This window comes from Crassostrea angulata, chromosome 4, assembly GCF_025612915.1.
Source record: "Crassostrea angulata isolate pt1a10 chromosome 4, ASM2561291v2, whole genome shotgun sequence".
Taxonomy (NCBI): Eukaryota; Metazoa; Mollusca; class Bivalvia; order Ostreida; family Ostreidae; genus Magallana; species Magallana angulata.
Window position 1 is genome coordinate 48,545,341 of NC_069114.1, and position 26,992 is coordinate 48,572,332.

At 32.2% G+C, this 26,992-nt stretch overlaps 1 protein-coding gene and 1 pseudogene across 1 annotated transcript; one reads left to right on the plus strand and one right to left on the minus strand.

Moving 5' to 3' along the window:
* Nucleotides 1-193: 193 nt before the first annotated feature.
* Nucleotides 194-5,895, minus strand: LOC128180105 (uncharacterized). Its single transcript, XM_052847969.1, has 4 exons — nucleotides 5,744-5,895; nucleotides 4,192-4,291; nucleotides 3,287-3,424; nucleotides 194-2,893 (listed from the first exon to the last, which is right to left on the minus strand). The coding sequence occupies exons 1-4, from the start codon at nucleotides 5,762-5,764 to the stop codon at nucleotides 2,625-2,627; spliced, it is 528 nt and encodes a 175-aa protein (XP_052703929.1). The 5' UTR covers nucleotides 5,765-5,895; the 3' UTR covers nucleotides 194-2,624.
* Nucleotides 5,896-14,827: 8,932 nt separating this feature from the next.
* Nucleotides 14,828-18,329, plus strand: LOC128180106 (RING finger protein 145-like; annotated as a pseudogene).
* Nucleotides 18,330-26,992: the final 8,663 nt, after the last annotated feature.

A 26,992-nucleotide genomic window follows, 5' to 3' on the forward strand; every position in this document is an offset into this window, starting at 1 on the left:
GTGACAAAAAATCGAGCTAGAATATAAACCGTAAACTACAGAACATATGACATCAGTTTCTTTCACGATTTTTCTCAGTAAAATCAGTGCGACCATCGGGGGACTCGGAGGGTTTTCCAAGTGCCTCTCAAGAATGCCTAAAAGTGTGTTTTTGAATCCCCGGTTTTCTTTGTTACTGCAGTGTAAGTACAGTGTACATCCCAAGGACACACATTTAATTAGAACAAAAATTGATCTCATTAAGAGAAGAGCTCTGTGTAAAGGTTCAGGAAAATATTCGAATTTTAAAGTTAAATATATTATTTTTTTCTTTACATATAGTTTATATATAGTTACATGTAAATTAGAATATTTACATTTACGTTCTTTCTCCCTATTAAATTGCACTGATTGAGTGATATTTAAACATTACACAGATCACCCAATCACCAAATCTGGTGAGTATGAGCACAATCTTCCTTCAGTGTTTCTCGAAGAACATGACTGACTCTCCTCGCGATTCAAACCGAATCACGGTCTGATATTATACTTACGCTGTTAAACACACCATTGCAGTTGTGAGACTACATCTTTCAAAATTTAATGATTCATATTTAACAAAAATTAAAAATGAATAAGGTAAATCTGTTGGCTGACTACATGTAGTCTCCATAAATACTTTAATAAATGATACATGTACCAAATATGTTGATATAATTTGATACGTATTAATTGTATGCTTGTTGCGAAATGTGGTTTCATCGTATATTGAAAGTCATCTGAGATAAATCTGATATTAATAGTAATATTATTATGATTTAAGAAATGAAATTAATAGTTGTTTCTATTGATTGGCGTATCAAAGGAAAACTTGACAGGAAAACGCATTGATGATAAAGTTTCCCGGTTAATTTTTCCTTTTTACGTCGATCAATAGAAAAAATGTTAAATTTATTTCTTATCATTTAACAAAAACAGTTTCTAATCATAAAATGTGAAGTGTCATTGCTAAAAAATGTAAGAAATGTAAACGAAGCGGCGCGTATAACAGCAACAATTTTCAAAATGGATGCCCCTTCAGTTAATGCACAGCTACTGAGCTATATTTAATGGATTAAACACAGTCAAATAGAAAGCTGAAATCTGAACCGGCTAAATTGAAAATTAAAGGAATATACATGCGATGGCTTGTGATATTGTTAACTTTGCAGCAGTATTCGTCAAAACTGGTTTCAATGCAAGTGAGATCGCTTGAATATGCAACTGGGCATAACCATGCAAGAAGACGCGATCGTGCACGAAAATATGTCGAAAAATAATAGTATGTATGTGCAACTTTTGAAAATGTTGTGGTTACTAGATAGTGAGATACGTAAATAATATATCTGCTGATTGGAAAACGTCGAAAGAGTTGATGCACTTATCATAACGCCTCCAGTACTATTTTATAAAAGTCCATTAGGGGATATATGGAGTGTTATGATATTTAATTTATTTAGATCCTCGAGATCTTTGTTCCAACATGGCCACACCTGGGGGTGCCCTAGCCAAGGTGTTTCCGGAGTGTCTCCTCCTCTACACGGGGAATAGCCCGTGTCCCAGTTTGTATAAAAGAGGAGGCAGAAAGACAGCTTCTAGATGACTACTCTTTTATTAATTTAATATGACATTTTAACAATAAAAATCAATATTAATTACAACGAAATTACAATAATATTTATTACAGAAATCTCTGAAAATAAAATATTAGTTGAACCCTCTGAATCTATTAACTTTACTTTTGAGAATGCGCACAAGCGTTATAATTTATCTTACCTGTATAAAAGAGGAGGCAGAAAGACAGCTTCCAGATGACTACTGGAGAGCTGTGTTTCTCGCACCCCCATTTTATACGCACGGACACTGCGCTACAACATTTTCCTCCTAAGAAGTAAATGCGATCAAGTGCATACTAATGATCGGACGCACCGTGGTCAGTAGTAGCGTTTTATTTAGATATAACGCATACACTTTAACCAATTTGTATAGAATTTCCGTTATGATACATTACTTACAGATTTGCGATGCTTATTTTGATGACTGATCATGTTCGTGGGTTAATTTAAAATTGATCTTTACCAAATCTGAACAGCAGTGTCACTGTAAAAGTATACACATGTATAGGCCTAAAGGTTCGTTATAATTATTCCTGGACTTGGAACAGTCAGCCTCGCAGTAAATGTTGATCTCAAGCAGACGAAATCGTGAGAAGACGCTTTATTTCCTATTTAGTAAATTAAATAATGTGTATTGCTTATTTTTTAGGGTTAAACTTTTAATATTTTAGATTTATAAAGTTATATTTTGTTTCCTAACAATTAAACAGACACAACTCATATTTTGTTAACAGTGTTTATTTTGGAAATTTCCGTTCTATAAATAGTGTTAAATCAGAACAGTTGAGTAAAAGTAGATCCGGCCCAAGTTTTATTAATGCTGGTATCAAAGATATTTTTCTACCAATCAGAAGCGCCAATACATTATCAAACTAACAAATATTAAATGATTAAAGTTTTCCTTCTCGGTTTTTTTTTTCTATATAAGAAATCGTTCAAGTGTGCTTTAATAGATACATTTCATTGTTTTAGAGCTCATACGATCCTGATCTAATGTTCCTCAGCGTCGTTACAATTTCCACGACACCAGGAGGGACAATGTCCTCCACTGGCGCAGAGGACTGCGGAGATGCGATTGGCGAATACGTTGCAATTATTTCCAAGGAGTGTGTAGTATCCGTATTTACACCTGTAGTTTCTGGCACATCCCTTGATGCATTCGAGACTCAGTTCACTGTATCCAGCCGCCGAGCTTTCCAGACCCCCGGGACATCTATCATGAGCAAACCTATTTTTTCCGATGTAGGCCTTTGAGTTATCTTAAAAAAATATTAGCCATATCTTAATTCAAGATTAATACTGCTTAAAGGAAATTTACAATGTCTTTCAAAATTCCATGAAATGTCTTTACGTTTATAAATATTCATCTGAATGTATTTCAATTTGGGTGCAATAAAAATTATTTTTTTCTGTCATTAAATTGTTCATTAGGAACTGTTTAAATATCACTCAATATTTTATCATTACTCTTATGTTATTGTTAAAACTGTTTAGTCCTATTTTTGGCTATTACAGTATCGTCAAATTAGTTATGTCTCATACATTGTGCTGATATTTTTTTATTGCAGTTGACTTTTTTTCAAAGCAATTATATTCAGAAATTTACCGTTGCAAAGATTAAACTCTAACGTAAAAACAGTTTGTACACTTACCAAGAAACTCGAAGTAATACCCTTTGTAATAAATAACGCGATGGGTCAACTCCCAGACTCCTCTTGAGGGTACACTTCGCTTTCCTTTTCCCAAACACCGCATGTTTGTGTCACCGAAGTAATATGGGTCAGCACTTCCTATTAAGTATCAAACAAAACAAACATGAAATATGCGAAGGAATAAGAGGGGAAAACCATAAAATTTAACACGTAAAAACTCAAATCTATGTTATTTTTTACTACCATTGTGTAAAATATTATTCTTTCTTTGTGATTTACATAATTTGGTCTAAAAGATCAATAAATATTTTATATGATATATCACAATTATACACTGTTCCAGTTTATCAATTCCTTCACTTTCGATTATATTTTATTTAAAACACAAAAACCTGTCAAAGAAGTACAACAGTTCGATATAAAGTGAGCAATCTTCCCATTCTTAGCTTATGTGTAATTTATCTATACCGGAATATATTAACAAGAGATTTACAATTTTTAAAAAGGAGGCTATTTATTAGGAAGTATATAAACAAATATGAACAAATAAAGAATATAAACACAACGCATATTTCACTTTTTTTTAACTCTATCACCCGAGTACTTACATGTCGTTTGTATTGCAAAATTAACAAAACATTATTTAAATCCGTATTCTTCAACATGACAAGATAGAGGGGATTTAAGAAAAGAAACAATAGATTTTTTTTCATTCTACAGTAAAATAAATTCCTTTTGAACCCTCATGTATTCATAAATTTCGAATAATTTACGAAAGTGGGGTGCAATAACATCTTCGTACTTTAACGAGCTGAACGTGTTGAATGAGCATCTCACAAGAACTTGGATCATAACTAAGTATTAAGTATTGCACTTGACCAAAGTGTTTTGTTTTATGGCTATACTTCTCCAAGGACATTGACGGTTGTTTCCATTTTTCCCGACGAGCCACCAAGCGTCGATCTTAGGCAGGAGGATACAGCTTAAGGCAACGACCAACAGCAACTTCAAATTAATATAAAGAAAAGTAAAAAAACAAATTTATTTTCTTCATATCAAGGTTGGTCGCGGGTTTACCTCATAAAAATCTCACGAAATGATATACCCCGAAAATTTGTCAATTCGTTTATTAGAATTTTTTATATAAAAAATTATCAATTTTGCCTAACTTATTCTTATGCAATAGCGCTTTAAACTTAGTTTTGTTTGTGGTTCTGTTTTGACGCCTTTCTAATGAAATATATAAGAAAATACGAGTCAGAGTTATTTCAAAATATTTCAAATTACATTGAAACAACTTAGAATAATCTAACTACCTTTTCTGTACTCAAAAAATTAAGAAACAAATTATCAATCTAAAATAAAAAAAATTTATGCTACTAAATTGAAGAAAAACGAAATAATTATGAAATGTTGTGATAACGATCCGTATTTAAAATAATAAGTCCAGAGAAAAAAATACAATGCATATGAAACAGACGCAGAAAACACAGACCTCTAAAAAATTAGAGATAGGATCAGGTGCCAAGAAGGAGTGAGCTTGCTCTACTCATTGGTCACACTCGCAATGTACTCTTTGTCGTAATGGGGAAAACGGAAAAATCCGTAGACAATTTGGTGATTAATATTGGCATAACAATAAGTATGAAAAATGTTTGTATTCGACCTTGTCGAAAATTGTATTTGCTTACAAGGTTGGTGTATCAACATAAAACTTACGAAATGATGACTTCAATCGAGGCTGTTGATAATATTGTTTTATCAACTTGTTTGTCAGTAGCTTGCCTCGTTTTAGAAACTTTTCATATCTAGAGCATGCCTACGCGTTTCCAATAAACTGAGAGACAAAAACTCCATATGCAGATTAAAATTGTATATTGCTACATAAGTAAGGTAGTTGACGGTAGGAAAATTGAAGCCATCACGCTTATCATAAAGTTTTGTTGTTAGGTTACCACTAATGTTTTTTTTAGTAAAATATCTAAAGATGAAACAGACTACTCAGACTCTGTCGTATCTTTTATTTCAAGTTCACAGAGATATATCTAGCCGACGTAAGAATGGAAGTAACAATTGTTAATTGATAATACGTCGTTGATATACCTAAATGTCGAGTGAAGGTCACTGGGAGTGATTTCTTTATTTCGTGTACAAGTCTTTGAATAAATTCTGTTTCATAAGAAAAAAGAAATATATCTGCTAACAATGGAGTGCAATTGGTACCCATAGTAATACCAACCGATTGAAGACCTGATTTTAATAAACTACATAGATATCAATCAAAAATGCAAGCATCTTGTTTTTATCAGAGCCAGAGTACTTGTGTACGCAGTCCGAATGGACTTTTAACAAAAAGCTTTTGTAAATGACAAGCAAACGGAGTTTTGTTTAATTATAATTAATGTATAAAGCAATTCACTTCGTTAAGTAAATAATGAAAAAACAGTATGTACTTACGTTAATGGTTTTGGGATGCATTGCCGAAGACGAGAAGCCTTGTTGGTAAGGTATCGACGATCTGGTATTTAATTATCTATAAAAATTACTTATATAGCTTGACTGTAGGGGTTTTTAGTTAGGATTTTTATATGGGGATTTAGTTGGGATCTTTCACATCTCTTTTTTCATGGAATTATACGTTTCACTCACTTAAAACTTTCGGAAATATGATTCATTTTGTAGCCCACTTCAACTAAATGTTTATCCACTTATCATCCGTCTTTGTAAGCATGTAAATTTCAATTGCTTTTTGTTGTATTTCTTTTTTTCTTCTTCCAAATAATTATTCTTATATTAACCAAATTTGGCGTAATGCCTCAATGGATTGAAACTGTGCTTTATTGAATAAAGAGTCCTCTGTCATAAGGAAAATATTCAAGAAATGATAAAACCATGTACAAATCTTGTATCAAAAATCAAATAGCAAGTATACATTTTTTTGAATAAGCTTTATTTTATATTGTCGAGTACACTTAACTAAACCATGACCCTTGGTTGTCAGGAACACGCCCAGGTGCTCATTCCTGTAAACTTTATAGATTATTTAGTTCAAGTGAGCTGCAAAATGAATCACATTTCTATGAAAAAAGAGATGTAAAAATCCCAACAAAAACGCCTTAAACAAATCCTAACTAAAAACCCCAAAAGTCAAACTTTATGACTTTTTTATAGATAATTAAATACCAGAACGTTGATACCATACCAACAAGGCTTCTCGTCTTCGCCGATGCATCCATAAACCGTTAACGTAAGTATACACTGTTTTTTCATTATTTACTTCATGAAGTGAATTGCTTAATACATTATTTATAATTAAACAAAACTCTGTTTGTTTGTCATTTACACAACTATTTTCTTAAAAACCATTGGACTGCGTTCAAAAGTACTCTGAGGATTATATAAACAAGATGCTTGCTTTTGTGATTGACATCTATGTAGTTTTTGAAAATCACGTCTTCCAACAATCTATTGGTATTATCATGGGTACCGATTGCGCTCCATTGTTAGCAGATCTATTTCTATACTCATATGAAGCAGAAATGTTTTCAAAGACTTGTACACGAAACAAAATCCCTCCCTGTGACCTTCACTGGACATTTAGGTACACTAACGATGAATTATCAATTAACAATTGATATTTCCATTCTTACGTCAGATCGATATATCACTGTGAACTTGAAATAAAAGATACCATAGAGCCTGAATCATCTGATTTATGTTTAGATATTTTACTAGAAAAAGACATTAATGGTAACCTAACATTAAAATTTTATGATAAACATGATGGCTTCAATTTTCCTATCGTCAATTTTCCTTACTTATGTAGCAATATACCTTCATCACCTTCATATGGAATTATTGTCTCTCATTTGATTCTAACGCAAAGGCATGCTCTAGATATAAACAATGTCTAAAACGAGACAAGCCACTGACAAACAAGTTGATAAAACAATATTATCAACAGTCTCGATGGAAGTCATCATTTTGTAAGTTTTATGCCGATACAACGATCTTGTCAGCAAATACAATCTTCTACTAGGTCGAATGCTGACTGACGTTTTTCATACTTATTGTTAGGGCCATTATTAATAACCGAATTGTCTACGGATTTTCCGTTTACCTGATTACGACAAAGAGCACACGGCTGGTGTGACCGATAAGCAGAGCAAGCTCACTTCTCCATGGCACCAATCCTCCCTCTAATTTTTGTAGAAGTCAGTGTTTGCATGGCTTCTATATTGTATTTTTCCTTTGGACTTTTAATTTTGAACACCGATCGTGTTCATTACATTTCATAATTATTTCTCTATTCTTAATTTAGAAGCATATCAATTTTTTACATAAAATCTTATTTTTTATTTATTATTTTTTAAAGTACAGAAAAAGTTGTTAGATTCTTCTAATTTGATTAAATGCTATTAGCAATATCTTGAAATAAGTCTGACTCGAAAAAGAAGAGAAAATGCTTTTTTTTAATACCAAATCAAATACTTCCTATCTTATCATGATGAAGAACGCGGATTTAAAGAGGTTTGTTCCTCTATTTTGGGGTAGCCATTTTGGATCACTTTTATTCTTCAAACTATGCATCATACATTTATTTACACATAAAGTCATATTTTATAATGCCAATAAAACTATATTAAATAAAATAGTTTAGGAAAAATTACATATATACAGAGTTTAGTTGGGGACCATATTTTGTGGCGGAAGGATTTTATATTAAGAAAATTAACATTTTTCATAACTCAGTTGTGTTAGAGTACCGTCACTTTAGCTTCCTTATTTTCAATGCAAACAAAAATTCTTAATAGTTTGTACATTAGAATAATTATCTTCATTTTGTTACGAAAAACATATTTTTACAATTTTCAATATTTCCATCGACACATATTGGCAAATCTAACATACATTTCATAAAAGTTAAAGAAAAATGAATCCCTATTTTTGCCTAAAACTAGCTTATTTCATGCTATATCTCAAATTTTACATAATAGACCCATATTTTTGGTTTTATTTTCTGAAGAACTAGGTACAGTTTCGGTCATTTTTTGCCCTTTTAAGAGTGTTTTTAAAATATCACCAAAAAAATGGAAATAAAACATTTAAATATACAAAAATGCCCATTAACTAAGAATCTATAAATAGTTACCTGTTTAGACTTTCACAAGGGCAATTGTGATGTAACAAACAGTGCATTTTCCCGCAAATTTTATAAAACTGAGCAGAAGACACCAATTCCTCGGCGGTTTTTTAAATAGAAACTATGTCCGCAGCCGTCGCCCACGATGAAACTCACATTATAACTTTATCATGTTAAAACACATAAAATATGTTAATTTTGTTGTGGGCAACGGCTGCAGACACATTTTCCTCTCTAAAAATCTATGAGAAAATATGCTACTTTTCATCATTTTTGACTCGATCTTAGAAATGTGCCAAAATGTTGAAGTCATTATTATTTTATGAAACAAGAAAAAAGTTTATAACTTGGCATTTCATATCCACACATGTTCAAGATAGTATATGTGTATTTTCATGAGATTTAAACAACTTTTGAATTTTAGGACAAATATCAAAAGAAACTGTACCTTCTTCTTTATAAGATTTTTCTGACAAGTCTATCATAATTTGAGAAAAAGTTTGAGACTTTAAAATAATCTCATTACATGTTGAATCGTAATTGGATAAAGATAGCGTTTTATCATTGCAAAGAGGTAAAATATTATTGAGAGGAAGAAATGGTAACATTTTTCTTTATGATAATTCTAATTTTATTTATTCTAAATAGTATAAATTTGATGTCCTGGTTCATTCCGATAAAAAAAAAATAAAGAGAAAAAAGCAATGTATGTGCAATCTGCACTTCCACTGCAGAAAGGTCATATCAAACGCACCGTAGCACCAAATGAAGCATATAGACCCCAAAATTTTGTGTTGAATTTTGGTTAAGCTATGTGTGTAGATTTTTAAAAATTACTTTTAAAAAAAAATTAACATTTAATTAGGAGTAATAATAATATACCCCGGTATTGAGTAATATTTTAATAGTTCCTGATTGACAATTTAATGATGGAAAAAATAATCTTTATTGCACTTAAATTTAAATACATTCACATGAATAATTATGAACGCAGAGACATTTTTATGGAAATATCTTTACGCAGTATTAATCTTGAATTAAGATATGGCTAATATTTATTTTAAGATAACTCAAAGGCCTACGTCGGAACGCACAGGGTAGCTTCTCAAAGATGTCTTGGGGGTCTGGAAAGCTCGCCGGCTGGATACAGTTAACTGAGTCTCGACTGCATCAAGGGATGTGCCAGGAACTATAGGTGTCAATACGGACACTACAAACTCCTTGGCAATAATTGCAACATATTCGCCAATCGTATCCCCGCAGTCTTCTGTGCCAGTGGACAACATTGTCCCTCTTGGTGTCTTGGAAATTGTAACGACACTGAGGATCTAATAAGCTATAAAACAATAATATGTATTTATTAAAGCACACTTGAACGATTAATCTTATCTGAAAAAAAAATCGAAATGGAAAATCATAATAAAATTACTATCATTAACAGATTTATCTCAGATTTTCAATATACGAAGAACCCATATTTCGTAACAATCAACCTGACCTCAGGGTCTTGAAGAATTTTTAGACTTAAGTCAAATTTTCAATCATTCATAAAATAATAATACACCATTAAACAACGCGTAAAATTTTTAACTTTCAAAGTAATATATAGAGACACATTTTACTAACGTTTTATTTTATCAATGTTTTAATCAAATAACAATAAGACAGTGTACAAAATTTGACTTAAGTCTAAGACTACCCGGGGCCAAAATTTAGCATACATTCAATACATATCAAATTATAGCAACATTTGTGGTACATGAACATGTATATTTATCAAACTATTTATGGAGGCTTCATGTATTTTGGTGGCCAACAAATTAGCCAAAAGATTTAAGTTATTCATTGATTTTTGTTAGATATGATATTCAAGCATTGAATCATTAAATTTTGAAAAATGCTGTCTCAAACTGCAACGGTGTGCTGATCAGAGTAAGTATTATATAAGGCCGTCATCCAATTTGGAGTCGCTAGGAGAGTTAGTCTTGTTTTTTGAGAAATACTGAATAAGGATTGTTTTCATACTCACCAGATTTGGTCGTCTGTGTTATGTCTAATTATTGCTCCTTCAATGCAATTTAATAGGGGGAAAGAAAGTTAATGCAATTATTCTAATGTAACTTCATATAAACTATGTATGAAGAAATACTTTATATATTTAACTTTAAATTTCGAATAGTTTCCCGAACCTTTACACAGAGCTCTTCTCTTTAGGAGATCATTATAGTCTTAAAAAATGTCATCACCATCCAGCCCTCTTAAATGAATAATTGGAAACAGCAACTTATTGTCATTGAAATACATTTTGTTCTCAGTAAAGTGTATCCTTGGGGTGTACGTTGTACTTACACCACAGTAGCAACCGGGGATTCAAAAACACACTTTACAGAGATCTTGAGAGGCACTTGGAAAACCTCATGAGTCCCCCGATGGTCGCACTGATTTTACTGAGAAAATCGTAAAAGAAACTATTGTCATATGTTTTATAATTTTCGGTTTATATTCTAGGTCGATTTTTGGCACGACTGAATACATCTGATAAATATATTCTTATAGCCCTTACAATCTTAAATTACCCGATGAATCAAATTAAAAAAAAAAACAGAGTTAAATTTGATATTTTTTGCATAAAATCTGAACAAAAATGTTGAATTAGAAACATGTACGTTGTATAAGTGCAAATAACATGTCAACTATAATTATAGCGAGCCAAGCTCCCCGGCGTGCAGCGCACGCGCGAAGCGAGCTCTACCGGCAAGGCGTGTGTGAATAGAAAGTTCGGACTATATACTCTGTACCAAGATATCTTTGATACACATTTGGCTTAATTACTTGATATTTTTATAAATACCTCAGGGTTCAAACGATGTTCATTCAAAAGGATGAAAACTTTCCAAGATTTTTCAGTCACAACGCCCCTGTTAGCTTGTCAGGTTTAAATATAATGCTAAAAAGTGTGATGTTTACGGGGATTTTGTATTACAGCAAGCCCGGTTGATAACGTTGAAAAATTGCGCGAAGTATTCCGAATGTATTCAGAATGGAGAAAAAGATGTAAACATTCCCCATTATAAATCTTCGTAAGGAATCTGTTTTCGTTCCTATTTTTTCCGAGTGAAAGATGATAAAAAGATGATGGAAGATGATAATGTGTCAATGAATTATCTTTGAAATTATTCCTGTCAACTATTTCAATTGCATTTCTTTCACAGGTATGTGTATTTTTATTAAAAATTGTCCATTAGTGCTGCATAAATATCTTGGGACAGACTATAGTTGCACATTCATTCAACGGATTTTTTTCGCGTCAATAAATCGGACTAGTAATGCATTGTTTCAATCGTCCCAGCAGTTCCCTGTTATCATGGCAATTTTTATCACTTCACACTTTCACGAGAATCAGCAAGACAATAAAAACAATAACGATGTATCCGACATACAGTCAATGTTAGCTCGAAAGTTCACCTCAGTACACTCTCAATCAAAAATAATCGAGTGACGTCACAAAGGTTTACAAATTGATCCGATATATTTTTTCGGCGTCTGTAAATTTTGACCCACAATTCAAGTACCAATGGTTTCCAACCTCACAGTCTCGTGAGAATCAAAGCATGTGTTATTTTAAGAACTTCAATAAAACAGTATACATCGCGTACTTTTATTTCTCAGGGGAGTTTTAATGAGTAGACGACACTTAACCAACCAATCGCATTTTCTCGAGCCTTTGCAGCAAGCTGGAAAAGCCCGAGAAGTTGCGATTGTTAACCAACGTGAACTTTGACGTCACACTAAGGGGATATTACTCTAACTCTAAGTTATTGTAAATCTGCTGAAATTACCAAAATGTTCTCAAAATCTTGCAAAGCTAAAGAATGAGGACATTGCTTTAGATATAGGAAACAATTGTAACTTGTACTGATTTGGATGAATGCTCACATTTATCTTTTTCACTATAATTGCGGTAATTACCTGGAACGTACACGTAGCTTCGTTTTTAATAATTTTTTAATGGGGTGGGTGGGTGAATGGCAGCCTCATCCAAAAAATCGTTACAAGCAAAAAGAAAAAAAGGATAATTCTCAAAATCATGAAAATTCTAATCCTTCAGCTCTTAAGCAGTTCAATGGTTTCTTTATTTTCACTTCCATTTATTACATGCTCCCAATTCCAAGGTGGGGGGGGGGGCAACTCCATGTTCCTTAAATAGCAAGCGCAGCTCGCCGGCGCGCAGCGCCGGCGAGCGAAGCGAGCTCTAAAAACCAGTGTGCGCGGGAAAAAGAACGAACTAAACCTAGAGTTCATCAAACAAATTTTTTTGTCTACGTCCCATAATGCTCTCTAATGTTTTCACCCGTGGTGCTATGCCAAAAATGGCCGACTTTTAACTCGTAATTTACAGTCACTTAAAGCCTGAAGACATGTTTTGAGTATTGCATATGCTTTGGCGAGACTCAAAAGATTTGTTACATGCTTCCATACCTCCGTATTGAGTCGAGAAACGTAAACAAAGACGAACAAAGTCATGGGTGACGTCACGGTGCATTCGCGCTATATTTCCCGCGATAAATTTAGAGGTGGATCAAACATCTGTAATGCGTGTACTAGTTATTTCAGGTTAGACTGCGATACCTTCCCCATTGACGTATGATTTGTTTTTAATCTTTTTAATATAGAGATTTTATGTATATATATTAGCAAGAGCCATACTTTACTGTCATATCGATCCATTTTTATGCTAATTGTGCATGCATGAGTAGGGAGGAAATAAACAATAGGACATTTTGAAATAAATAAAAAGGAATAAAATGAAAAAATAAACAGCTTAAAAAACTATGTAGATATTGCATATCGTCAGATCATTAAATTTAAAAGTGGGAAATTACACACCTACAAACAGGTACCGGTCTCTCTGTCTCTCTGTCTCTGTGTGTGTGTCTCTCTCTCTGTCTCTCTCTCTCTCTCTCTCTCTCTCTCTCTCTCTCTCTCTCTCTCTCTCTCTGGGAAGGGGGTTGCGCTGTATGTATCATAACCATTAAAATTAGTACCTTTGGCATGCTTATTGTAGAGCAATACTCTCTCAAAAATTCTTTGACGTTCGTTGATACCTAAATAAAACTATAAGTTGACAATGATGCAAGGTATGTGTAATTCCTGCTGCGCTCGCCAGAACGGTAGCACCGTAAAACATATTATGATAAGCAAATATTTTTAAGCGTAAATAAAAAAAATTACCAATGAATTTTTTAAAAAGTGAAGGGGACAACTCCATGATAAGTCGATTTTCTACTGTAAGTTTAAGAAAAAATGTCTACTGCAAAAAAAGGGGATGAACTAACGTTCCAATAACTTTAAAAGAGTGCAATGACAATTTATATTAAAATCTTTATTATTCAACAACATTGTATCTGAGATAAAACTATTGTTCTACTTATAAATAAATAACAAATCTTATAAACTATGAATAATGATAATTTACTGAAAAATAGGTATGTTTTATATTATTTTGTAATCAAATTCATTTACGTTGTTGAATTTATTTTATTGATTTATCATTATTCATTGTTTGATCACATGCAGCACTTGCCCCAACGGGCGCACCGTAAAACATATTAACAAAATGTGTATTCTGATTGAACTGTGTGTGATTTTATCATTATGATACTTTAATAACAAATCCAATGTGATAACAATCTATATTCATTATTTGAACTGTTATTGTATTGTGCCCTCTAGCCATATAAAATTATTTACACCTGTATTAAATAAGTATTCAGATCCTCGTCTCTAGTACCCTATTGGTTCTTTTTTCGTCTGTTAACATCACGACTGTCAACCAATGACTATTAACCTAGCTGGTAGTATCTTATTGTTCTATATCCTATGAACAGAATGATTAGTTCTTCATAAAACACTGTAAAATCATCAAGAGAATCAAACAATAATAAATATGCCACTTCCTACATAACTAAATAAAAAAGCCTTTAATGAAACTCAAAAAAGCTTTTTCAATTTTTTTTAGAAATAAGATAAATTATTTCATGAAAGATTACTACACTTTTAGATATTAATTTTCTCATTTATTTAAATCATTATAAAAAGTTTTCAATTAATATTTATTGTACCTTCAAAAAAAGATATGTAGTGTTTAACCAGGTTTTGAAGAGGAAAAAAAGAATTCCGGCGGGAGGGAGGGTGGGCGGCTGCTTAAAGGGTACTTCAATTATACTGACAATTCCTCCTACAAATTTAGAGTAGGAAGTTGTTTTTTTTGCAGATCACTTGAACATTTATCAGAGGTATGCATATTAATTGGATTTGGATTGTTAATTATTCAAGACAAAAATAACAGCTGTTGAACTTCAGTCCTTCACGCTCTCGTTTTTGATATGTCGCGACATATCAAAAACGAGAGCGTGAAGGATCTAATTTTAATTAGATTGGTTGAACTTTGTCTTATTTTTGGCAATATACTACATTTAGAGTAAGCCATTATTTTCATTTATTAGGTGGTGTTTATCAGTTCAGAGTTGACGAATGGATTTTGTTCACCCATAAGACACCGGTTTGCTGTCACACCTGTTACACAGTGCAGTGGTGTAGATTTTTGGTGGATAATCAGTTATTCTTACATGTTTGCAACAATGAGTAAGCGATAATGAAATAAAGAATTGTGCTGTAATAAAATGTCTGTAAAAACAACGCATAAAACACTTGTAAACAACGATACTAGTTTATTTATTTTACAACCGAAAAGTAGTCACAAAAGATTTTAAACTGAGATTGCCCTGCCCTTGGAATACCGACGCAATGGCTTAGAACGAATGACCTCGGCTGTTTTACGTTTATCTATATACCGTGAAGTCAGCATTCCATTTTTAACCATATGTGCGAACATCATTATTAAAACTAAACAGAAAACGTAGTTCCGGTTAACCAATTTACAGAAACCAAGTTTATTTCATAAGTTGTGTCTCCTTTCTTTTAACATCAAACGTGAGAACAAACGTTTCAAGGCAATTAGAAAAGTTTTGAATGGTTGATAAATAGTAAGTAGACATGATAAAGCAAGATTACGTTTTTGCATGTCTGGCGGCCATACTGAGACTCCCGGCATTCTTTCTGTTGGAGAAATGGCTTCAGTCATCTGAAGGGGAGGTTTGGTCACAAAAACATGTAGCAGTGACTGGTATGTCATTATCTATAAAATACTTTGTTACTTTGATCAAAAAGAAGAGAAAAAAAATAATTGTAATAATCTTTTTTATTGAATTTTTCATTTATTTAAAGTGACAAATTCTGACAGATTTTTAATCTTTTTTATACAGTTCTCTTTGGGGCCACACTCTTAATATGTCTACCCAAGGACCAGCTCTTTGAGTTGTTCGAGAATATTATTGGATTTATCCTTCTAACCAGTTATAATGAAAACATTCAAAAGATCTCTGATGAAAAATCATGTGGAAACAAGACCAATGACATAGATATACATGTAATGAAAGCGCTGACTTGTGTATCTGGTCTTCTTGCAGAGCTTATATTAAGAGAGAAAGGAATTGAGACAATCCTAATAGTGATGTCATGTTTTCCAATCATTATTATGTATTTAGAGTTGCCTGTAACGTTCATTCATTACGTCGATTACTTGGCGAACGCAATGCTATTTTGCTGCTATCTAATATATCCTTTGTGTTTTGTAGCACGTATGGTAAAATTGGCGTTCAGGTACTTGATTGAAGAGATTCGCCGAGAGAATACATGGATGTCTGTTGTGGCGCTTCTTGTTCACTCTTTATTTGTACAGCACCAACTTTTGTTATTTTGGCTTGCCTCGTTTACTTTCAATATCTTTTATTACCTTACACCGAATGCCGATGCAAATCTGACAAGCCTTAACTGGATAACAATTTTTTTCCTGTGTATTGGCAAATGCTGCAACACGTATATAGGATTGTTCGCAACAAGCGTTGCATTATCGTACGTGTGGTACTATACCCGACACATGCTTATTTTTTTCTTTGTGGCAAAAGAATGAAGGCTATAAATGATATTGGTTATGCAATTATAGATGGAACGATAATGATTGTGATGAGCGTTGAAGGTGAAATATTAAATATGAAATCTACAAACAACCATCAACATATGTTAAACAAAGCCTTCACTCTGAGAATTATATTTCTTTGTTCCGCTACATTTTTTCTTACTAATACCTATCAATTACTTAATTTGAAAATCCTTACTTTTGGAGCATCGCCAGTCACAAGAGTATTTCAACACATTAAAGCTCTTGGAATGTATTCTGTTTTCCTCGCACTCTTGTTATGCACTTTACACGTGGTCAATCAGCTGGTTCCTGACGCCATGGAAACATATCCATTGCTGATTATCGGTTTTTCGAATACTGTCCAAATTTTCTGCTCGATGTTGACTTATGTTATATTCATGTATGATGTCATTTATTGCGTTGAACATCTCGATGAAATGATCTTCTACCTAAGGTCCTCTGTGGCAGTACTGGATTATCTAGGATCTGTCATAATAGCTTTTGGTGGATTATGGTTACTAAAAACCAATGGATTTAGTTGGATTCAAACTCCAATCCTGATGTTACAATTATGGTGTCTCTGGGATAGATTTCAAAATGGCCGTGAAGCTTTGATTTTAAGAAAAGCCGCCAGAAAAAAAATAGATTCCATTCCAACGGCAACTCTGGAAAAACTTTGTGCCTATGATGATATTTGCCCAATCTGTCATCAAAATATGTCGTCTGCAAAAATCACTCCGTGTGGCCATCTTTATCACAGAGAGTGCTTACAGAAGTGGATGAATTTAAAAGACTCGTGTCCCCTTTGTGCCTACCAACTTACAGTCCAAACTACTCCTTCATATAATTATTTGCTTTAGAATTTAGTAAAATTGCAGGAAGTGTCTTCTACATGCAAAGCATTTTATATTCATTGTAGTCTCTAAAAAAAAAAAGGTTTGCTCTTTTTATGTTCCATACTTCACAGTGTAAGATAGTATAAATGTTTTTGTGGGTTTTTTAATTTTGTTATTATTATTATGTTTGATATCGCATGCGAAAATGAAACAGAGACTAAAACATAACGAAAAGCGTTAATTTTATACAATTTTATTTGAAATAATTCAGTTAATATTATCCAATACAGTAAGCTCGATATTTGTATTTTGGTGTGATACTCCGTACTTAATTTCAGTTTGATAGCAATGATGTCCATTAACGCTCATTAAAATAAAATCACGCTATGTTGAAATTTACATTAAAATGATGACAAAATCTAATTAAGGCGACACCAATACTATTACAATTATTGACTATTCGTCTATAAAGAGTTAACTTACTTTTGTGAAATGGTTTATATTTTGAATTATCGTCATCAAAGTGGCTCTTCATTTTTTCATGTCCTTTATTTTGGTCAATATTTCTTTTGGTGTTTTATGATGACTTCTCCTGTTTCAAGAATAGTTTTCACTCTTCCAACAGAAGTTTCTGTTACTACTTTTTAAAAAGAAATACACACTTTGGAAAAGAATTCTAGATGTGTTAATTTTTGGACTTAATCTACAAATTTTGATTTAATGATTCAAAACCGTTGATATGGCATTATTAATCAAAAAATGTGTATCTTTGAGGTGTACTTGCATTACAGTCACAAATAAACCACATGGATTTTAAAATAAACACTTGAAGGCAGCCTTAAGAGCCACTTGGAAATCCCTGACCTTCCCGGATGGTCGAACTGATTGCACAGACAGAAATCGTGAAATGAATCTTTTTAAAGGCTGAATGCGTATGATAAATATATTCTTGTAGCCCTTACAATTTCACACTTAGCCGATGAATCAAATGTTAGTAAAAACATAACTTCAATCCAAAAATAAAATTCGATATATTATGTTATTGAAATGTTCGATTTCAACACTCAATAAACTGACAATGCAAAATAATCCGTTGGATTTATTATTTATAAATAACATGTGTTTACTAGAAAAATAACAAATTATGGATTTCGATTAAAATGTGTTGTTACCATTTGATCAATTTCATATAAAATTTAAGTATAAAACAATTCATATTCATGATTCAAATTGGTATTGTAAATAATTGCCTCTTAGCCATCCCAGGAAAAATGGCTATAAAGCAGTTTTCACCCGTACAAAAATCTATCAGGTAGATTGTTTAGCATTATAGGACAAATCTACCATGAAAACGTGTATCATTTTTCACAAAACCAACTAGCAAATTACAACTCTTATGATACAGTATCCACTAATGATAATAAAGTTGCATTAGTGGTCAAACTATTAACCGTTAATGATAAAATCGTATCATAAAAGGGGCATTGTCACGATTTTGGTCAATTTTTTTTCTGTTTTTATTATTTACAATGCTTTAGGAATGCATTTCTAATGATCAAATGAAATTTGGGTGCCAGGCAAAAGGTTTTAAGCAAGATACAGGGCTCACAATTCTTCGTATTATAAACAAGGCTCGTGCCTTGTTTTTGTTTACATAGGTTCAATATACCAGTAAAAAATATTTGTCAAGCTAATTTGTCTATCTTCTTAATTATTTTAAGCATAAATAAACAGTTCCTCACGATCAACACATTCATTTGAGGTCTTAAACTGGAATTTTTACCTCCACATTCAAAATGTAAACAAAAGCGTTTTTACATAGCGAAGAATCGAAAGCTGTGTAACTAGCTCATAAGTCAACAAATGACACCCAAATTTTGGTTGCCTATTTAAAATGCTTTTCTAAAGCATTGTAAACATTGAAATTGAAACAATAATTTTCGGCCAAAATCGTAACCATGCCCCTTTATATAACGGTGAGACTAAATAATCTAGGTAATCAATTCTCAAAGGGGTAATTGTGCCCAACCTGTTAAAGGTCAACGATGTATTTACTTTGCGTTCTTTTCTTATATAATTAGTGGACGTAAAGTTTGACATTTAATGATAAAATTTTGAAATTGTATCATTATTGGACGGCTAGGTAGTTCGTTAATGATAAAAATATATCATTAACGGTCAGAAGTCGTACCACTAATGCAACTGTAAATCATTAGTGGATACTGTATCATTAGAGGTTGCTACACAGCTACATTAACTATCAAATAACTTTACTTCAATAAATCTTCCCTATCATTTGTCGCTGGTCCTGATATTTAAAATCAAAGTACTGAAGATCTGACGGGAGTTGATTTTGTCGATGTTTATTTATTTTACAATCAATGATATGTTATTTTGCATGACAAGTACATGTAGTTTCTAATTTGAATTACGCACATTTTTATAATATGAATTTTTGGACCTTTTTTGACAAGAATGTTGAAAAAACCTCATATGAATCATGTTAAATAATATTTAAAGATAAAATTAATTCAATCAAACTATGTATCAGTGATAGAAATATTTCTCGAAAATTGTATGGATCCAAGCAATATTGAACTCTAGTTTCGTTCAACCAAACGCACGGCTGACACCGACAAGGATTTACGGAGACAGCCCAGCGTCGAGTTTAACGAGACTATAATGAACTCTGGCGTAGGAATACATACGACTACAAAAATATTTAATTGTTCGTACCATTTAAAATCTGACTATTTTCAAGGTATTTACAAATAAGTTTCCTTGAAAAACAATGCTTTAGCATAAATTACATCGAATTTATCAATTATTTTCAAAAACTAAGTCTTAACAGCAGCAATGGTTTGTGCTTCTTCTCTGTTTCTCTTTCGGTTTGTCTGAGTAACTGCCTAGGAGAGTTGAATAAATCAACTCCCAAAAAGAGTTTTAAACTAGATTAAAGCGGCAAATAATAAAGTTTTGGTCTGGCATAATCTTTCATCATGTTCAAAAATTGCTGATTTCAATAAAAGATATGTTGTTACCATATTCTCTAATTAGATATATTTTGAGAGAAAAATATGAAATTTTGCTCTCCGCATTGATTAAACAGAACTTACTATGAACCTGTTAGTAAAAGACAAATAAAAATTAAAATCAAGTACTAGTATTTCCTTTATACTATCAGAAATAGAAAACTGCATAAGAGGAAACTTATGATTAACACATTATATGCTATTTTTAACGATATTACATTAATTTACATAATCTAGACTTTTAATAAACCACCGATATTAACATCTTTTTAGGAATTCACGTATATTTTTCCGGTATAATATTTCTCGATATTGTATTCATTTCATCATTATAAGCCAGTCAGGACAATGCAATTTGTTCTTATGAGATACAATGCACACTCCCATTTCATGTACACACTTATTCGGTTTTTCATCAAAGTGGTAGTTTTTATTCACAGTCGTTATCTGTGTGAAATATACTGTAACCTTCACTTTGAGGGATGTGATAGAGTCCGTTTTTGGGAGTTGATTTTAATCAACTCTCCTATGCAGTTACTTTGGCAAATCGAAAGTGAAACAGTGTTTGGACCTAAGCACAAATCATCACCGCTGACAAGACCTAGTTCATGAAAATAATAGAAAAATTCAAAGTAATGTATGCTGAAGCATTGTTTTTCAAGGAAACTTATCACAAAACACTTTGAAAATAGTCAGATTTTATATAATACGAACAACTAAGATATTTATATAGTCTCATGTATTCCTACGCCAGAGTTTAATAGAGCCTCGTTCAACCAAACGCTCGGCTGTCTCCGTAAATCTCCGACAAGCAGAAAGGCTTTCTTGCTTGTCGGAGATTAACGGAGGCAGCCGAGCGTCTGGTTGAACGAGATTAGAGTTCGATATCAAAGTGCTTGGATCCATACAATATTTAGAATTGCTTCGATTATTTATACATAGTTTGAAATCTATCTTTAAATATTACACAACATGATTCATATGGGGTTTCTCGAAATTCTTGTCGGAAAAGTCTAAAATTCATATAATTAAAAAGTGCGTAATTCAAATACAGACCAGAAACTAATTGCAATGCAAGATAAGTTGATTTTAAAATTAATGATAATCCATAAAATCAACTCCCAAAAGTACTTCAGTACTTTGATTACAGAAACTATCACGATGGAAGAAATATACTTTTTTGTAGAACACCTTTGTAAAGATCCAACAGTAATTCTTTCCGAGTTCATAGGACACAATTTTTTTTTGCTACATCTTGCACGAAAAAAATAACTTAAACATGTATGTTTCTATGTCTATAGATTTAAAGGTTTTAGCCTGATACCACTTTGTTTATATGTTTGTTAGGTAATCAATGATACAATGCAATGACTCTATAATTTCTAATAATTTCAATCCACATATCTTAGAAATCTTTATTTGGTTTTTTTTAAAAAACTAATGAGATTGTCGTCATTCTGACACTAGCGTCAATTTGTTTCTCGTGCAGATTTATACGCATAAAGAAAAACATGTATATCACTTAAACATTTTTTTTATTGTTTGATGGTGAACACAAAAGGATTGGGAACAAAATCTGGAAACTTTGAACCCCCTTATCTACATAAGTAGTGAAAACAAAACTTATTTCTAAATATATTAAACACAAAATACCGAAGGTCAATAAATACATCATAGTGGTTGAAACGATGACAGTAGATATACATACAAAGAATTTAAAAAAAAAAAAAGAATGTGAATATAGATTGATAGAGACAAAAAGTATTATTTATAGTATCGTCACACCTTTTAAGAAAATGTTCAGTAAAACAATTTGACGTGACCCTTTAAGTATTATTCAGTTCAAGACAGGATGTAGATTTGTGTTGATTTTACAGGTGCTTCAATTTATACCCGCAAACTCAAAGATTTTGGTTTAATTCCTTGGAATTTTTCTTCACATGGTTTTGAATTTACTTTGTAAGGCGTGATTTGCTATCTGAATATATCTCAAACATCTGTCAAATCACATGTGATTTGTAAAAAAAAAATAATGAAATAAACCCTTAAGCGATAAAAATACCTAGTTGATATATTTATCTTTTCTTTATATATTTTTTAAATTTTTCTAAGTGTTGAATGATAGCATTGCTATTTCAAAATTAAATGCTCATATAAAAACGGTAAATTAATTGACAAACTAGTCTTTTTGTCAAGTATTAGCACGAATGACGTTAAATATGCTTTGGTGGGTCATTCTTAAACACGGCTTTGAATTTGTACATTTTATTCTAATTTTCTTTATTACATTATGTACCATTGATAGAATTTGAAGAAAAAAATCAAATATGGTATCAGCCGGTCACCCCTTTCAGCGGCATTAAGCTTGTTTACTAAGTGTCCAGCGGGTTTTTCCAATTTGAAAAATATTCGCTTTATAATAGCTTTATAGTTTTGAAAACAAATCAAAAAACTAATTTTCTGTTAGGATACAAAATTATTGACTCCCCATGTTTAACTTCTGTGATTCAATGTGAAGTGTGAAATTTTTTTAGGGTGTTTTAATGCATTTACCAGTTGAAGCAAATTAAATGCAGGATTGTAATTGCGTTTATGAATACACTATGTCTCCGTTGGGGCTTAGGAAATTTATTCGTTCCCCAAAACTATTTAACATAAAAAAATCAATGCATAAAATTTTTGTCATCTGTTAGGGTAGAATGCATTGTTTGGATTCTTAAAACTGAATTTGTAAGATGATATAATTATAATTTATGTACATTTTTGTAAAATAACAACAAGAGGCCCAGGGGCCACATCGCTCACCTGAGCGAAAATAGCCTTAACTCTGATCAAATTAGCATTACATTATCAAAATCAAAATATCTTGACAACTAAGTACAGTAGATTTAGCTAAAAACAACTTTAAAAATCTTCAATTTTTATAGACATATTTGTATGGTAAATACCAAGCCCCTTTTGTTGTTGTATCTGTTAGAAGAATTTTCTCTGATCCTATATAAAACACCCCCCCCCCCTACTATGTGGCCCCACTTTTCTCTAGGGAATCATGGTCTGATCAAACTTTATTCTGCAAAACCTGTGTTTTAACACAAGTAATTGCTTTTTGGACTGAAAACTTTCCCGGAATATTTTTAAAGATTTTTCTCTATATATTCCTATGTAAAAAAAAAGTTACCCCCCTCCCACATTGTGACCCATCCTTCTTCTGGGGACCATGATTTAAAAAAAAACTTGATTCTATACTATATGAGAATGCTCCCACTTTAATTTCAGCTTTTCTGCCCTAAAAGATTTGGAGAAGAGGATTTTGAAAAGATTATATATTCCAATGTAAAAAGTCATCCACCATTGTGACCCCAACCTACCCCTGGGATTCGAACAAATTTAAATCTACTCTGTTAAAGGATGCTTCCACACTAGTTTAAGCTTTTCTGGCCAAATAGTTTTGAGAAGATATTTATTAAAGATTTTCTCTATATATATTCCCATGTAAAACTTGACCACCCCCCCCCCCCCCCGCATCTACACTACCTGAGAATGCTTCCATACAATTTACAGATTATCAGGCCTTATAATTTTTAAAAAGATTATTTTTGAAAAATACCAAAAAAATTCCAATAATTTTAAATTATCCCCCCTTCAAAGAGGATGTGGCCCTCTGTGTGAATAAACTTGAATTCCCTTCACCACGTGATGCTTTGTGCCAAGCTTAGTTGAAATTTGCCCAGTGGTTCTGGAGAAGAAGATGAAAATGTGAAAAGTTTACAACAACGACAACAGACAACGGACACATTTTGATTAGAAAAGCTCACTTGAGCTTTCAGCTCAAGAGAGCTAACAAAAAAATATTTTATTTTTAAGAAAAAAACTTCAAAAGTATGCATTATAATTCACTGTTTTAATTATTGAATTATTTGATTATGTATGATTACAACCTGTATATTCTTTTGATAGACTTAAAAAATGAATTTTCTTTTGCCTTTTTGATATTAAGCCATGCGTCTTCCTATTTAATTGTATCAGTATCAAAATTTGAATAAAAAAAAAATAATTGATATTCCTTCAATTGAAAGAAATCTTTTAGTTTAAAAACAATAAGCACAATGAATAAGAATTGAAAATAGAAACGTCAACCCTTGTATCAACCTCTAATAATAAAACGCCGCTTAATGATACACATTTCATTAAGCGTTGCAACTGCAACCCGTAATGCTATAAATTCTTGCATTATCAGTTGACAATATCAACCACTAATGATAAATCACCGCCTAATGATACAATTTTATCATTAAGCGTAGCAAATGCATAGCAGACCAAACGCTTTATGGAACAAGCAAAAAGCTACGTCTGCAATGAACGTACGACTTTTTGTGAATGTCTTAAATGTCTATGGTGGTTATAATAAAAGTTAAGTAAACGCTATAAACGCCTTTATAACTCGATCATCATTTATAGAACTCCACCCCACCTAATTATTGCTAGCGCTCTCGAGCGCTAGCAACTACGTTAGTCTTTTTCACTGGAATATGCATGCTCGACTCCATAGTAGGGTATTCTGGGAATACTGTACTACTGTATATAAACTGTACCATTTGAATTCTGTTTTATCATCTTCACATGATGTTTTGTGTTTTATTGAAAATGTCAAAAAGTAACAGTAGCTTAGGTCTTAAAATGCAAAGTTATTTTAAATATTATAATAAATAGCTAGCTTTATCTTAACTACCTTCAAACTCGGAAAACAACCTCGGATATGTTTCCCGAGCTTGCCGGAAAGGCCCGAGAAGATACGATTGTATCAGTATCACAACAGTACCAATGGTTCTTGAAAATTTTCACCTCGAAATTGAAACATAATGATTAAGGCACAGTCAATGAGCTATGTCATTGCCAATGTGAAGCCCACTCTAGATTCACAATTCTAAATTGAGACCCCACTCCAGCACAATTCCAGTACACCACTTTGCCTTCTTATTGTTAATTAATCGATTCAGAAATTTAAACCAATATTTTAGAACTCTGCTTCTGTGTTTTAGGATGGCTACGGCACTAGCTCACCAATCGTTTTAAAAGATAAGCTTGTAATGCATTATGATGGTACTGTACATGACTACATCCACGTGTATATGCGTCCTCTTTTGACTTAAACTAAAATCTTTTGTAAAGAGATATTGAACATAACTTCTTTTAAAACAATTACAATGATACATGCATGTCATTAAAATGCGTTGGCATTGGATAAGGTCAATTTATGGCTAAAATAATTATCTACAAATTGAAATTTTTGTCTTAGTTAGATATTCATTTGTATACATTTTTAATTATACTGTGTTATGGGTCAGAATAACCCTTGATTCTAGCAAAAATCAATCACAAAGTTTAAACTTAATTTATTTACAGTAATTTATATATAAATACAAAAATACACTTACTCTAAGAATCCTAACTAAAGAGTGACCGTTACAATCTGCCGAATGGATCAAATCGCAATGTCCCAGTAAGTAGCATCTTCGCTAGCCAAGGGTTTTCGGTTCACTTTGCTCCCCGTAAATGGGAGCAAAGTGGACCGAAAACTCTTGGCTAGCGAAGATGAGTAAGTTGATAATTGCTATTAGTTTAATGTCTTCGAACAAAAGTCCAATGAGACTATTCCTTATGAGCACTGTTTACAGGTTATTTATACTTAAATATAAATCTAGCAAATTTTAGAAATTATATGTAAAAGAAGTCACACGAATTACCTGGACAGTCAAGAATATTCTAGAAAGAATAACTGACCACTCCAGAATATTCTATTATACAAACCTACTATATATAACAATTGCGACCAGAAAGCACTGGATGTTGACGTTCATCATCAAGCATTTATCAAATAATATTGTAGCATGCAAATACTGGCTACTGACATTCTCCTTTAAAATTAAAAAAAATTATTGATTCCAATGCTTTAGAAAAGATTGCTAGTGATAAAACTAAAATTTGAGCGTCATTCGTAGAGTTATAAGCGAAATTAAAAAGAGCTCTCATTTCAAGGCGCATGCCATGTTTTAGTTTACATTGGTTTTTCAAGCTGAACTCTCTCTCTCGCTCTCTCTCTCTCTCTCTCTCTCTCTCTCTCTCTTATAATTCGCTTTAAGCATAAATAAATGAATTGTTCATAGCGAATAAGTGCCATTTTGATAAAAATGAGCACACTCTTCATGAAGAAAAGTGACCCCTGTAGAATAATGACCCCCTTATAGATTTAAGTTTTTTAGTATATTTTTTTTTATTATTTGTGAAACAGTCTTTACAATATTATAATCTTTACTGCAATTTACAGAAAGTACCGGAGAGAAGGGTGTATATCTTAGAAATAAAATCCTTTCAAATTGAAAGGCTTGGGGGCAATATTGTACTTCTGAGAATGACACTCATTTCTAATGTAATTTTGGAAATCAAAGCAAATTTGTTATTCCGTAGCATTGATCGCTTTTTCGTAACTTTTCCCAGCATTTTTTTAGATTAAGAGGTTTAAAACATACATATTGGGTTTAAATATATCACTGATGCTATCATTTAACGGGTATAAAATAATTACATCTGTAAACATTCTCTTAGGGATAAAAAAAAAAATGCTATTTTGAAAACCTGGGTTCATAAAATAAAAAA